The sequence below is a fragment of the Dromiciops gliroides genome, chromosome 6, assembly GCF_019393635.1.
Source record: "Dromiciops gliroides isolate mDroGli1 chromosome 6, mDroGli1.pri, whole genome shotgun sequence".
Taxonomy (NCBI): Eukaryota; Metazoa; Chordata; class Mammalia; order Microbiotheria; family Microbiotheriidae; genus Dromiciops; species Dromiciops gliroides.
This window is the reverse complement of record NC_057866.1, coordinates 23,626,584-23,641,937: the sequence shown is the minus strand read 5'-3', so window position 1 is coordinate 23,641,937 and position 15,354 is coordinate 23,626,584. Positions and strand designations below refer to the sequence as shown.

The 15,354-nt window shown below is 39.6% G+C and overlaps 1 protein-coding gene across 5 annotated transcripts in view; it reads right to left on the bottom strand.

Moving 5' to 3' along the window:
- Positions 1–15,354, bottom strand: part of CKAP5 (cytoskeleton associated protein 5) — a 99,900-nt gene that overhangs the window by 65,438 nt on the left and 19,108 nt on the right. For 4 of the 5 annotated variants that reach the window (XM_043970089.1, XM_043970090.1, XM_043970086.1 and 1 more), the window contains exons 2-5: positions 14,028–14,259; positions 7,966–8,056; positions 3,959–4,152; positions 3,110–3,316 (exon numbers count right to left, since the gene is read on the bottom strand). In XM_043970089.1, the coding sequence (XP_043826024.1) occupies positions 3,110–3,316; positions 3,959–4,152; positions 7,966–8,022 (458 nt within the window). In that variant the 5' untranslated portion in view covers positions 8,023–8,056; positions 14,028–14,259. The remainder of the gene's footprint in view (positions 1–3,109; positions 3,317–3,958; positions 4,153–7,965; positions 8,057–14,027; positions 14,260–15,354) is intronic. The other variant, XM_043970087.1, reaches the window with a different exon arrangement.

The following is a 15,354-nucleotide window of genomic DNA, read 5'->3' as shown; positions in this document are numbered from 1 at the left end:
AAGAAGAATGGCCTTTATCTTTTCAGTTAAGTATGAAGCAAAATCCTTTGTTGAGAGGGGAAACCAGGGTGTAAGCCTTGAGGAAAGAAGAGAAGGTCTGAAAGAGCCTCTGGAGGGAATAGGATAGAGAATGAATTAGAAAGGAATGAAAGAGGTGTCTTGACAGACAGGGCCCAGCGGAGATGGTACGAATTGATGGTACGGTCAGTTAGAATGGTCGTGAAGCTCTCTCCACAGGAGGAAGAGTAGAAGATGGAGTTAATGCAGAGGTAGAGCTTGGCAGGGCATTTGCAAGATGAAGAGGGCAAGGCACTGGAGAAGACAGAACACTATTCATCTAAGCAAATTTGCATATTAGACATCAAGGAACTTTAACTACAATTATTCAGCATTCTCAAAAATAGTGTGCTGTTTTGTGTTCTGTTCTGCCTTGATAGGAAAAACATAAAATCATTTTTTTTTGTTTTTGTTTTTGGGTAAGGCAATTGGGGTTAAGTGACTTGCCCAGGGTCACACAGCTAGTAAGTGTTAAGTGTCTGAGGCCAGATTTGAACTCAGGTACTCCTGAATCCAGGGCCGGTGCTTTATCCACTGTGCCACCTAGCTGCCCCCACTTTTTAAATTAAAAAAAAAAAATCTAACACAAATATTCAGGGATCCCTGCTTAAAAACTATGGCACTAACTATGGAGAAGCCGTAAGGCTGTCTGTCTAATCATGACATGGAATTTGAATATTAAAACCACAGAAATAACTGTTTAGACCATAGTCATCTAGGATATAAAATATGGTTTCTTTTAGCACATCCCAGGACCTAGGTAGCAGGAGGTTTCAAGCCACAACATTTTCCTTTGGGGCCCAAATAGAAGACTTGCTTTGTTACTTAGGCAAGACTCCAGAATCACTACAGAAAAAAGGCAGGTTCCTGTGCCTATGAAGGCACTGGTTACATAAAAATATGGGGACCTAGTTCAAGGAATAAGAGTGGAGACATTTCTGTAACCAGTCTCAAGCAGTGGGCTAGAACAGAATAATAGCACTGTCTACCATATCCCTGGAGAGATGGGCCCTTCAAAATCTAGGATACTCAAGAGATAAGGTTTGATTCTTGGGCCTGTTTTTTTGCTTTGTTTTGGTTTTTTTTTTGAGAGGCAATGAGGGTTAAGTGACTTGCCCAGGGTAACACAGCTAGTAAGTGTCAAGTGTCTGAGGACGGATTTGAACTCTAACTGGGTTTTAAGTCACTTTGGAGGAGGAGAGACTAAATTGGGAAAGCCCTAGATCTTGGGAACATCAAGAACAACACATCACTGCTTCACCATTCAACAGGAGTCACAGAAGAATGAGAAGATTCCAGCACCACTCCTGGACTAAGAACAGGAATTGAGACCCTCTGCCTCTAATTGGCCCCCCTCACCCTGACACCATTGTAATGTGTGGTAGGCCAGAGGTCTCCCATAGGTAGGGAAGAGACACTGGACTTATTGATAGGCTGCTTAGTCAGAAGTCACAGTGGTTAAGAACAACAAGAGCTAGGTGCCAGACATTGTTTAAAAAGTTTAAAACTGGGGGCAGCTAGATGGCGCAGTGGTTAAAGCACCGGCCCTGGATTCAGGAGTACCTGAGTTCAAATCCGGCCTCAGACACTTGATACTTACTAGCTGTGTGACTGTGGGCAAGTCACTTAACCCCCATTGCCTAAAAAAAAAAAAGTTTAAAACTAATTTAAAAATAAAATTAATCATGTTTTCACCTTAAACACTATTTATGGTAAATATAGACAAAAATTAGAAGTCAGTGATTTATAGTACTTAAAACTCCAAGGATGCTAAATTTAGAAGATCACACTATATCATACATACATACCAACATATATATGTACATATACATACACACACATCATAATAATTCTACTGGCATGAACAGAGACCAAATAGCCAGTCAGTTCTCTTCCCAACATCTGGAGATGGTAGCTAGGGATTTCCTAATGATCCTTTCCAAGGGCAACCTAAGTCCCACAGTAAAGAATGTTACAAGGGAAATATCTACTATACTCTGATACGATATGAAATCTAGCCAGTGAGGTTGTTAAGAAAGTTTGACAAGTCACTTAAACAGTCAGTAATTTGGCTAGGGCATTATAGAGTCCGAGTTTAGCTACTTTCACATAGCACAAACTCACACAACAGTAACTTTTTGGAAAGATGAAGGGTATTTGCCAGATCACAAAGAAAGATGATCCCTGTGGTGCTAATATGCCCTCCACACACCATTTCACTAAAACTACTCTGATGTGGGAACTACTGGGGACATGGTTTCAGATCAGAGGACCTGCCAAAGGAGAACAAACCAGTGATCTGTCTAAATTTAGATTTCCATAGTACATACAGCTGCTTGTTCCCCAAAAAAGACACCATTCACAGAGGAGTTCATTTAAAGCCAGAAGAAATTCTGGGGCTAAAATAACCTATTGCACCACAGCCTAAGTGACTTCCTGTTTTGCAGTCCCATGCTCCAAACTCAGGCAGCCCAAGCCCCAGTGTGGCCCAAATAAGATTAAAATGTTAGATTTGTGGTCTTCTAAGTCAATTTGCTGCCCTCTAGCTGAGTACGACACCACCGACACACAGCATTTGTTTTAGGATGGCACCAAATAAATTACTGCTTTAGCAAAAGGGCTTCACCCTAAGAGGAAAAGACTGACATCTCAGCTCAATCAGCTTTTCAATAACACACCAACCCTCCAAAACCTACAATAGCTGACAGTATAGAAGTGGGAGAAATGGTTTAGGTGCTTTCTTTAAGCAAGGGAATCTCTTCCCACACACAAAAATAAAGTAAATTATTAAACGGAGGTCAGTCATAAACTGGTCTATTTTAATCAGGAAGGGACTTAGTCAAGATAGTGAGACAAACGAGCTCTCTGAAGAACCCTAACACTGAGTGACAGCAGCCTTCTTGGTTCCATGCTGGCTCCCAGTGGCTCCCATTTCTGTGGAAGGCTTGATGACAGACTGACTTTAACCAGAGCTTGGCCCTCATCACAGATCACACTCACAGGGGTTGTACGGTCTCCCAAAGGCCCTCCCTGCTGATGGTCCTCAGCTCACCTGAGGGCTTTCCTCAGCGTCTCTATACAGGCGACTGGGATTTTGGGGTTCTTACTGTCCAAGCCCTTCAGAAGCTCTTCTTGCACGGCCTCCCCCTTTTCAATCTCTATGTACATCAAACAGATCTCTGTGCCGAGCTCCTTTGCTTTGGCTTTTGGCTGGTTGAACACTTTACTTACGACCCCTGACACAACTTCTCCTGTGGTCCTAAAACACACAGTTAAAAACAAAGATTCATTTTACTTTACAGAAGAAAGGCTTCAAGAAAGATGCCCCCCCCCAAAAAGAGGTTTTTCAGAATTAATTCAAATGAGCCCCAAATCTTGTCATGTTTTCTTTTTCACTCCAAGTATATTTTCTATTTGTGAACCATATGACAACATAGGGACTTTGAAAAAAACCTAGCCTAGATTTTTTTATCTATCAAACCATGTATAATTACTGTCAATCACTCCAGTATTTTTTTTTACAATAACAGTGACATTGTTTTAATTATGACTGAACAAATAAGTAATTTTGACTATTATTATTTTTTTTAATGTATAAGGTATTTTATTTTTTCCGTTACATGTAAAGATAGTTCTCAACTTTTGTTTATACAAGCTTTACAATTTCAGATTTTTCTCCCTCCCTCCCCCCCTCCCCTAGAATCACTCCAGTATTTTTAATTTCAAGAAATTGACAATTCCAGTAAAATATTCTAAAATGTTAATAACCAAGGACAACATATAAGGTGTCCTAAAGGTCTCAGGGCAGGTTTATTAACTTAAAACTGCCCTGAGATCTTTGGGACATCCTGAATAAAAAGAAGTCATGCAGACCCAGAACAAATAGAAAGAAACGACTTACTTTCCAGCCACATGAGCATTTTCGACATAGACAAGTGCAGCTTCTAATCCCTTGAGTTGAACCACCGCATTGGAATCGGTCACAAATTTTTTGATCAATCCTAAGTATTTGGACCATTCGGGACTCTTTTCATCCTTTATTTTCTGGAAAATCTTCAGGGCCTCTTCATAGCCACTTAACCTTGCTTTCCACAGCTAAAAAATAAATTTTATTTGCAGATATACACATTTTAAGTAACTTTATTTAATCTTTTCCCTGCTTATTGTAAATTGTTTTTGTGAAATAAAATGTGATTACATTATATTCTATTTTGATGCAAAAAGGGAATGTAATTAATTCAGACTGAGGTATAAAAGAGAGAATACTAAGTAATTTGTAAAAGTTCTTCCAAACTATTTGTTGCTACTGATGTAACAAAGCAAAAACAAACTTGAAACAATCTCAATTACTGGCCATGATGACTGAAACGCATGATGACCCCACGCTTACATGCCTCTTATTGCTTTTTCTCCTGATGATATTCAAGTGGTAAGAGCTAAGAAAGCATGTTGCTAAGGCTGCCTAATGTAAAAGGTTGTTTTAAAAACCTTTCTGTATAACTGCCAAGCAAGTTCATTTCATCACACATTTCAATTTTTAATCAGAAATTTGCTGATTGTAGCCAATAAGTTTCAAGCTCATTTAGGGAGCTACCAGTGATTTGTCACTCAGTCAACAGCTGTTTTACTGAACCATTATTATGTGCAAGGTACTCTGCTAGGGGCTCTGGAGAACACAGGATGGGGGAAAAAAGAACAGATTTCCTGCCCCTAAATTTAGATGGGCAGGGGAAAGAATTAGGTTTGCTCCCTTGACAGTAAGACTTTTTTTTGAAGAGAGAAGCAATTACAGATTATCATTTTATCTCAAAATGAGAGAAATAGCTTTAAAATGTATATATTATTTGGGAGGCAGCTAGGTGGCACAGTGGATAAAGCACCGGCCCTGGATTCGGGAGGACCCGAGTTCAAATCTGGTCTCAGACACTTGACACTTACTAGCTGTGTGACCCTGGACAAGTCACTTAACCCTCATTGCCCCACAAAAACAACAAAAAAAGGTATATATTATTCTTTCCAATAAAATAAGCTAGTTAAAGGTATTATGCTGAAAGAAAAAGAAATTCTCTTTTAAGAAGAAAAAACTCAACTCACTGCCTCAGATAGGACAGGGAGCAGACTTGTGAATTCACTGGTACAGAGAACTCTCAGGTAAGCACAGTGTCTCTGTTGATGCTGGTCAGCACCTTCTCTGCAACTGTGTGTGTGTCTGTCTGTCTTTCTCTCTCTCAATCTCTCCTCCCTCCTCAAACCAAGGTCTTTCTGGCTCTGACCACTACACTCTGCTACTTCTTACGCCTTAGAATAACAAGTCACATGCTGTTACACCAACATAAGGAACAGTACAAATTCGCTTCCCATGATTCCCCAGACCTGTAATGCATGCTCCATTATAGTGAACATTTCCATTTTTCAACTGAGCCATACATAATAAATACGGAGAGGACAGAGTTAGATGACAGAATTTTTTAAAATCAGGTGAATAAAACTGGAATAATAATCTCCAACACCTACACTACAGTAGCAAAGGTCTTCAAATGACTTTTGTGTCTCATTTCTTCCCTGCCATAAGAATTCATAGGATCCCAGGATTTTGAGAAGGATCTCAGGGATCATCTCATTGTACAGCTGAGGACACTGAGGCAGTGAGTGGGGATAAGTGGCTTACTCTAGGTCACACAGAGAGCAGGGAGCAGATCCAGAATTCGATTGCTAGTTCCTTAGGTTCATTGCTCCCTGCAACATTCTGGAGTGGACCAAAAACCCAGAATGGCTTTCCAGTCTGTCCTTCAAGCCCTTCAAAGAAAAAGAGTTCACCACCCCTCACAATAAGCAGTAATCTTTATAATTTTTAGGAGGTTTTACCTTATGTCTAAGCTAAATTTAACTTGCTTCAATTTAAAATTTATTGTATGCTAAGCTTTATACAAAACTTAAAATCAAAAGGATATAGGTCATATTGGAGCAGGCCTTGCCAAATATAATAATACCTCAATTATCCAGCATGGCAAACAGGGTGTCTGGTCTTAGTTAACTAAATTTTCCAGTTTAATGTTTTCTGCTCTGGATTAACTGGAGCTACCTGTCCCTCTCCCCCTCAATTTTATTTCAGATATATAAAATTGTGGATTGATTTATCATCCACAAATCTAAATGTAAAAAATGGTTTTTTCTCAACAGTGAAGCAAGGTAAAATATTAGCACTAATTGGCATGCATTAATGACTGTAAGGAAAAACTTCCTAACAATTCATGCTAATCAATAGGAAGTAATGATAATGAGTGCTCCCTCTCCAGAGGGCTCCCCAAAAAGGTGAGGTGCCCACTTGCCTGAAATCTTTTTCAGGCATGGGCTGGACTAAAATGGCCTCTATTAAAAAGTTAAGTGTGTGATTCTGTAAGATTATCAGTAACCAGACTGATCAACTTTGAAAGAAGCCTCATAAAGGTAAGCAGAATAATGCTATAGAGGCTAGAGGGAGAAAATTAGTTCTCCCAAATTTTAAATCAAAGTAAAAAACTTCCTAAGTCCTATCATTTTTGCCCCTTTATTCAATAAATATTTATAAGTAGAAAGAAATTAGAGGTAGGTAGGGTAAAAGAATGGAGTAACCAGAAAGTACTTGTAAAAATAATAATCAAAGAAAAAGAGTAAACTTTATATTGTCTCTCAGTGTCTTAGATACAAATTAAATGTAATCTGAGGAAACCATAGACAGGCAAGTTTTTAGTAACGTTTAGTAATATTCTTGTAATGTTTAACTGGAGGTCGTGTTTTATGTAAATTAAGAGTAAAGCTGGAATTTTCTTGAGCTGAATGGTGAATACAGATATAAAGGTTATTTTGCTTTACAATAGTCAAATTGTTATTGAAGTCCCTACCAGGCACTCTATTTATAGTGGGTATCCCACAGGGCTGTGAGGTGGGCTTGTTTCTCCATTTTCTAGACATCTCCCCACAGCACCTTGTAATTTTTCCTCCAGTTGCCAACTACCCACCTACTTTCAATCCAATCAATACCAAGGATTGCTTTTGGGTGAGAAAAGGAATTGCCACACCCATCCCATCAGGGTGGGCTGCTTGGCCAAATCTGCATGTCATATTTTGAAGACCCTAATCCAGACCAAAACTACCTTCTCTGGTTCCTCCTCTGAGTAAAGTCTCCTCCATCAGCATTAAGTTCTCAGAAGGTAGGGACTGTCTCATTTTTTATTTGCCTACTCAGCCCCTACAACAAGGCCTTACACATAATCACAAAATAAATTGTTTTATTTATTCTTAAAAAACAACAACAAAACCTTATGGGCAATTGTGTAGAAATTCTCCCTACTGATGCAGACAACAAGAGCTGGCTAGGGGTATTGTGATGTTGACGTAACTTGCTGGGTCACACAGCCCAAGTGTCAGAAGCAGAGCTTAAACCCCAATTTTCCTGAATTCCAGATCTATATATTCTATCCAATTCACCTGCTATCTCTCTTAAACCCTTAGTAAATGCTTACTGAACTCAACGACATGACATTTTGTAGGTATAACATGCCTGCAACTTCACTACTAAGCCATATTAAAAGTACAATTTTACCCCTTGAACTCCCCCTAACCACCAGACAGCACAGGAAAGCTTCTGCACTATCACTATTTGCCACCTCTCTACAAAGAGGCCGACAGCATGTCATCCAGATGGGTCATTACAATTAATCAGTGTGGCCACCCACATATTTTTTTTTAGAAAATCCTCTATAACATGCGGGGGCAGGTCATCAGTGTTTCTGAAACATGGGCTTTAAAACAAATACTGCCACAGAAGGATGCCAGGAGTATCAACTATTTCCAAACTAACAAACCACTAAGTGCTGGTAAGCAAATAACAGAAAATAAAGTGACCGTGTTGGGGGAAAAGAACCTCACCTTGTGTTCACATTTCTGATCAACAGATAGTTTCATCCACTCACTGTCGTCTCCCATTGTGTATCCAGTTTCTCCTTAGAATGAAGAATTCCTGGTTAGGTAAAAATAGGCACCTGTTAACTCCAACAATTAGGCAAATTCTTTTTTTTTTTTTTTTTTAGTGAGGCAATTGGGGTTAAGTGACTTGCCCAGGGTCACATAGCTAGTAAGTGTGTGTTAAGTGTCTGAGGCTGGATTTGAACTCAGGTACTCCTGACTCCAGGGCCAGTGCTCTATCCACTGCGCCACCTAGCTGCCCCAATTAGGCAAATTCTTAAAAGTTTTTTTTTCTTCATGAGAATATTGCACCATACATGAGCAAAGAGTCATGAATATAACTTATGGTCAAATATTCACTTCATTCTATTAGTACTGCATAACATGCACGATATCAAGATCTAAAGTGAAAGGAAGAAATACTTTTAAAACATTACATAAGAGAGTACATAGATCTATAATTTATAGCTTTCTGAAATGGAGCTTAAGATCTCTGATGAACTCAAGCAACAAGGTTTTGAAAAGAACTCAGCATCATTGTTGTTCAGTCATTTTAGACTGTGATCCCACAGACCATGGCACACCAGGTCCTTCTATCCCCCATTATCTCTCAAAGTCTGTCCAACTTCATGTTCATGAACTCAGTCAAAGTGATCAAATACAGGCTTCCTGATGCAACTAATGCCTTCCACTCAAAATCATGTCCCATCTATTTTGTATATATCTACATATAGAATATGTACATGTCCCATCCCTATTCCCATAGTCTGTCAGCTCCTTAAGGACGAGACTGTTTTTGCTTTTGTTTTCGTACCTCTGGGGCCTAGCACAGTGCCAGGCACAAAGCAGACACTTAATAAACATTTATTGATAGGCCCCACGAACCATCCGATTATAGGTTAATGTACAACCAGCCAAAATCTAACAATTTTAATTGACATAATTTCTGTAATCGGTTTTCCATATAAGTAACTTGTAAATCAACTAGCATTTATTAAGCACTTGTTCTTGGGGATACAAAGATTTTGAAAACCATTCTAGACTTCAAAGAGCTTAAATTCTATCTATTTTTGTTTGTTTGTTTTTTGTTTGTGGGGCAATGAAGGTTAAGTGACTTGCCCAGGGTCACATAGCTAGTAAGTGTCAACTGTCTGAGGCTGAATTTGAACTCAGGTCCTCCTGAATCCAAGGCCAGTGCTTTATTCACTGTGCCACCTAGCTGCCCCCAATTCTATCCATTTTAAATATAAAACATATTTAAAGGAAAAATACAAGGCAATTTCAGGCAAAAGGCACTACTAATATCTGGGAGAGTGGAGAGCAGGACCAGGAAGCATGTGGCATCTGACCAGAGCTTTGAAGGGGGCCAGGGATTGATTCTAAGTGGCACAGAAGGGGAAGAGTTTGTGCTAAGAACAGGGGCAGCCTGGTCAAAGGCATGGATCTTATATGTGAAGAGCAATGAGGCCAGTTTGACTGGCCTGGTGAGTGCCTGCAGGGAAGTGAAGAATATAATGTGGATCCTCTACTTCTACAACAGGTCTTATATCCAACCCATTCTCTCTACTTCCACAGGCACCACTTTTATTACCTCTTATTACCCTTATTACCTCTGCCTACATTAACCCAAATGCCTCTTCAATGATCTCCCTGCCACAAATCTTTCCTAATTCCAATCTTTCTTCCACATACATAGCTGCCAAAGTGATTGTCTTGAGTAAAGCCCTGACCATGTCAACAACTTCAGTGGTTCCCTATTGCCTCTAGGATTAATATAAAGTCCTGTGTTTAGATTTTAACACAACCTCAACAACCTGTCCCTAACCTATCTTTCTAGATTCAGTGGACATCACTACTCTGCTAAGTCTTTGGGATCCAAAGGGGTGAGGGTGAATGAGGTCTCAAATATGACTCCAAGGTTGCAAAGCTAGGTGTCTGGAAGGACAGTGGTGTCCCATTGACAGAAAAAAAAAGTTTGGAAGAGGGTTGGATTTTGGAGGAAAGATAATGAGTACTATTTTAGACAGGTTCAATTCTGAGATCCTATGGGACATCTAGTTTAATCTGACCAAAAGGCAGACAGCATTACAAGCTTGAAACTCAGGAGAGACTAGGGCTAGCTATATAGACCTAAAGTCATTTGTATAAAGATAATGCAATCCATAGGAACTAAAGATGTCACCAAAAGAGTGTAGAGAGAGAAGAGGGATCAAGACAGTTAAGATACTTATTTTGCAAACTATTTTGAAATTAAACAGCATGCCCAAGGCACTGTGCTAGACTTAGAACTATAAAGAAAAAAAAATTGAGAAAGTTGCTACCTTCAAGGAAAGAACAAAGAATACTCAAGTGGTGATTATAGGGCTAAACACTCATCTTCTTTTGTTTATTGTAGGAAAACTGAGCACAGAGAACTTTCTTTGCAGGGGCTTAGTTGGTGCCAAGTGAGGCTATAAATTTGATGTTCAATGGGCTCACTTAGTTTAGAACCAAAAAAAATCCTACTCGTGGTCACAGTTTATACTTCTACCCCTTTAATGGGGGTCAACAAATTTATTCCTTTGAAGGACAAGGAGGACTACTAAGCCTGGCTATTTGTCCTCCTATGTATGCCCTGCAGTGTCCCAGAATTTTCATTTGATTTTATGTTACCTAAGGACCCCATGTCAGTCTCCCAACCCCTGTCTTTCAATATACTCTATATTTGAACTTTCTTTTAATTTTCTGTTTTCCTAAATAAGACCATGAACTCCTTAAGAGCAAAGGCTGCCTACATTTTTCTATTTGTATCTCTAGCAAAGGACATAAGTGCTTAATAAATGATTTTTCATTCACTCACTAATGATCTACTAAACAAGAATTTATCTAAACCTTTCCCAAACTCACGCTGTAGTCTGAGAATACCAGGTTCTTTAAGAATACATTTTTCTATGTAAAATACTTTTTTTTTTTTGTGGGGCAGTGGGGGTTAAGTGACTTGCCCAGGGTCACACAGCTAGTAAGTGTCAAGTGTCTGAGGCCGGATTTGAACTCAGGTACTCCTGACTCCAGGGCCAGTGCTTTATCCACTGAGCCACCTAGCCACCCCCCCCTTTTTTTTTATTAAATATTTTATTTCTTTTAAACTTCAAGAGGTGCCCCTAGTTGTGGTATTTTAGAATTTGGTGAACAATCAATCGTTCATCCCATTCCTATTCTTCTTCTTTTTTGGGGGGTGGGGGGGTGGAGCAATGAAGGTTAAGTGATTTGCCCAGAGTCATACAGCTAGTGTCAAGTGTCAGAGGTCAAATTTGAACTCAGGTCCTCCTGAATCCAGGGCTGGTGTTTTATCCACTGCACCACCTGACTGCACCGCCCCCCCCTTCCTATTCTTGTTTTAAGTTTAGACAAAAATAACAACAACTGCAGGAAATTAGATGTGTCTTGTCCTGGACTATTATAAAATCACCTTACAGTCTGGAACTTGAATAAGCTGCTTTGTACTTTCACTTACTTTATCTAGTGAGGCATGCTAAAAGTGTAAGTTGATAAAAGCTAGCAATAATTTCAGCAGAAATATGTAGCATCAATGTAAAGAAATCCATAGGATTTTACAACACATTTGAAAACAAAATTCTCTGAATAGTTTGTGAAAGTCAAATTTCCTGGTTAACCCAATAAATTCTTTCCTAAGTCTCATATTCCCTTCTTTTTTTTTTTTTGCGGGGCAATGGGGGTTAAGTGCCTTGCCCAGGGTCACACAGCTAGTGAGTGTTAAGTGTCTGAGGCTGGATTTGAACTCAGGTCCTCCTGAATCCAGGGCCAGCGCTTTAACCACTGCTCCATCTAGCTGCCCCCCTCATATTCCCTTCTTGCAGAAAGAAGTTTAGCTATTGAAAATTAGGTACATATAAGAACACAAATTAACAATTATGATCAGAGAATTATATGATCCTATTCCAGTAGATCCCATCTATTGGGGCTAAAAAAGATCTTTGTAAATCACCTCATCCAATACCTTCCCTTTTACAGATGAGGAAATAGGTGCCCAAAGAGGGTAAGTGACCCATGGTTGTGCTGGTAATAAGTGTTAGAGCTAAGAGTCAAACCCAGTTCTTCACCCAAAATTCTGCACTCTTGAAACATGATAGAAATGTAACAATGATAATCCCAAATCAATTGTGAAATTTTATTTTTATAAAGAGGTTATAAGATTAGATGACCGGGTCAGCTAGATGGCGCAGTGGATAAAGCATTGGCCCTGGATTCAGGAGTGCCTGAGTTCAAATCTGGCCTCAGACACTTGACACTTACTAGCTGTGTGACCCTGGGCAAGTCACTTAACCCTCATTGTCCCACCAAAATAAATAAGATTAGAAGACCTCTAAGGTCCCTTCCAAATCTAAATATGTAAGCCTATAAAAGGTAGAAATTTAGTTAATTTAGAACAAAATGCAGAAAACTAGCATTTTGTGTAGTTCTTGACAAATTCTATAGAGTGATTTTGGCCCAATATATACTCCAACTAATCATATAGGTATATGTTACAACAGTACATAACAAAACCCAACCACATCACAGTGGATGTAGGATAACCAGGGTTCAAACCTTGGCTCTGCCACTTACTACCCTTGGGAATAATCTCTCTGAGGCTCAGTTTCCTCATGTATAAAATGAAGGAGGTGGATTGAATGACCTCCAAGGTCCCTCCCAGGCCTAAATCTATGTTTTGTTGTTGTTGTTGAGTCATGTCTGACTCTTTGTGACTCTATTTGGGGTTTTCTTGGTGGAGATACTGGACTGGTTTGCTATTTACTTCTCCAGCTCATCCTACAGATGAGAAAACTGAGGCAAACAGGGTCACAAAGCTAATAAATTAAGCCGAATTAGAACTCAGGAAGGTGGCCTAGCACTCTCTCCACTGTGCCACCAAGCTGTGCTCAAAATCTTATGATCCTCCCATAAATCCTCCATAGAGGATCCACCCAACATGATTACTTCTGCCATGTTTTTTAAACAGTTCCTGGGCACTCTTTCCAGCTGCCCATCTGTTACATAACCAGGCAATATCCTTTTCCAAGGGCTGTATGTCATTAAATTAATCCCTCAGTACCTATATCTTGGCTAGACACTGAAGATGAACAGTAAGCTAAGCCCAGAATGGAACAGGAGGGAGAGAGCAGTTTGGACTTTAGCTGGGAAAACAGGAAGCATTTTGGGGATTCTTGATTCCAAGCTGCTCCCTGAAACATCTTTTTAACACCACTATTATTTCAGCAACAGTATATGGCCAGTGATCAAGGAATGCAACATTCTTTGAAGAATCTAAATTGCAAGTAGCCAAAAAGGCAACTGAGAGATGTACGAGGGGTAAAGATGAAAAGTTCAGTCTAATATAATAACTCTTAAAAACACATCAGGTAGGGGCAGCTAGGTGGCGCAGTGGATAAAGCACTGGCCCTGGATTCAGGAGGACATGAGTTCAAATCCAGTCTCAAACACTTGATACTTACCAGCTGTGTTACTCTGGGCAAGTCAATTAACCCCAATTGCCTCACCATAAATGAATGAATGAATGAATGAACAAAGAATGAATGAATGAATGAATAAATAAATAGATAAATGAAGGTAGGAGGTTTTTCTTTTGTTTTAAAGTAATGGCAGGACCTCTCTTTTTATTTCCTGGTGTAAACCATTAACCGTTAGTTTTGGAGAATTATCTAAGTTTCACAGGAGGTGAAATGACTTGCCCATAGCTACACAATCAGTGTTAAATGTAGGATTTCAGCCCAGGTCTTCTGGAATTGAAGCCCTGTAGTCCTGTCTGCTATGACAGGATCAGGCTTTCTTTAAATAGAGGGTTATTTTTTAAAAAGTAACCATGATGCTGATTACCCGATTGCATCATAACTTAAAAGAATACACCAGAGAAAAATGAAAATATTTTCAGCATACCAAAATAAATGAGTGTTTTATTCTTTTATTCTCTCTCTCTCTCTCTCCAAACTCAGCCTAAAAACCGGCTAGTTTGTATGGATTATACCTACCTATGCACGTATATATGCATGCACACCTCTCCAAGAGAAGGTAGTTGTTCAAATATATAAACTACTAGACTCAGCACAGTTCATTTGAGTGAGACTTTCAATAAGTCTTGTTGTCAAAAATCCCTGGATTTTTATGAACAGGATTATGTTCTGGAGTCAAAACCTAGCAAATGACAGTAGACACTTTCATTCCTTTTAATCATGATAAGGCCTTGCCTTGGGACATCAGATCCTGAAAGAAGAAAACACAATAAAAGTAGACAAAAAAAGAATCCCCAGAGTCACAGGTATAAACAAACACTGTACACATTATTTCAAAAGGCCCCCACCCTCCTGTGAGAGGGTATATAAAAAGCAGAGTCATAGAACCATTGAAAAGCCCAGATAAGAAGACACTAAGAGCAGTTAAATAAAGCATACCAGATTTTATGAGACACTTGGCTTTCTTTCAATCATATGACACATGCCCAAAGTCTGAAGACCTTGAAAATGGTTCTTTTACCCCCCCAATTTCTAGTTTGAAAGCATTTTAGAAGTTAGTAAAAAATGATTAAATTTTTTTTTTACTTTTTTTTTTCAGGGCAATGGGGGTTAAGTGACTTGCCCGGGGTCACACAGCTAGTAAGTGTTAAGTGTCTGAGGTCAGATTTGAACTCAGGTACTCCTGACTCCAGGGCCAGCACTCTATCCACCTAGCCGCCCCCAATTAATTTTTCATCAACACTAGAGTGTAACTTAGAACAGCAAAGTTTTAACTGTAATGACACATTCTTAAAAGTAAATGCTCAGGGCAGCTAGGTGGCGCAGTGGATAGAGAACCGGCCCTGGAGTCAGGAGTACCTGAGTTCAAATCAGGCCTCAGACACTTAACACTTACTAGCTGTGTGACCCCGGGCAAGTCACTTAACCCTCATTGCCCTGCAAAAAAAAAAAAAAAAAAAGTCTGGACTCACAAAAGTAAATGCTCTCAAGTGTAAAACAACCATCCTCTCTTCCCAGGAGTGAGTCACAGAGAAAGGCTCTGGATACACTCAGAAGACTACACATGGAGGTTGGGGGGAGGGGGCTCAGAGGTGAGGATAAGTCATACTTTAGAGCAGGGCTCTGTACTCTTTGTATCAGAAACCCCTCTGAAAGTGGTGAAACTTAGGGAGCCCTTCACTGAATAACATTTAAATGCATGAAAGGAAACCGATCATCCTGATAGACAGTTCTGAACAGTTTAAAACACCCCAGTTCCCAGACTCCCATTTAAGCAAAGATCTGCACTTTCATTCATCAGTGTGAGCACTCCATACAGGAGCTACACCTTCTCCTGCCCCTGACC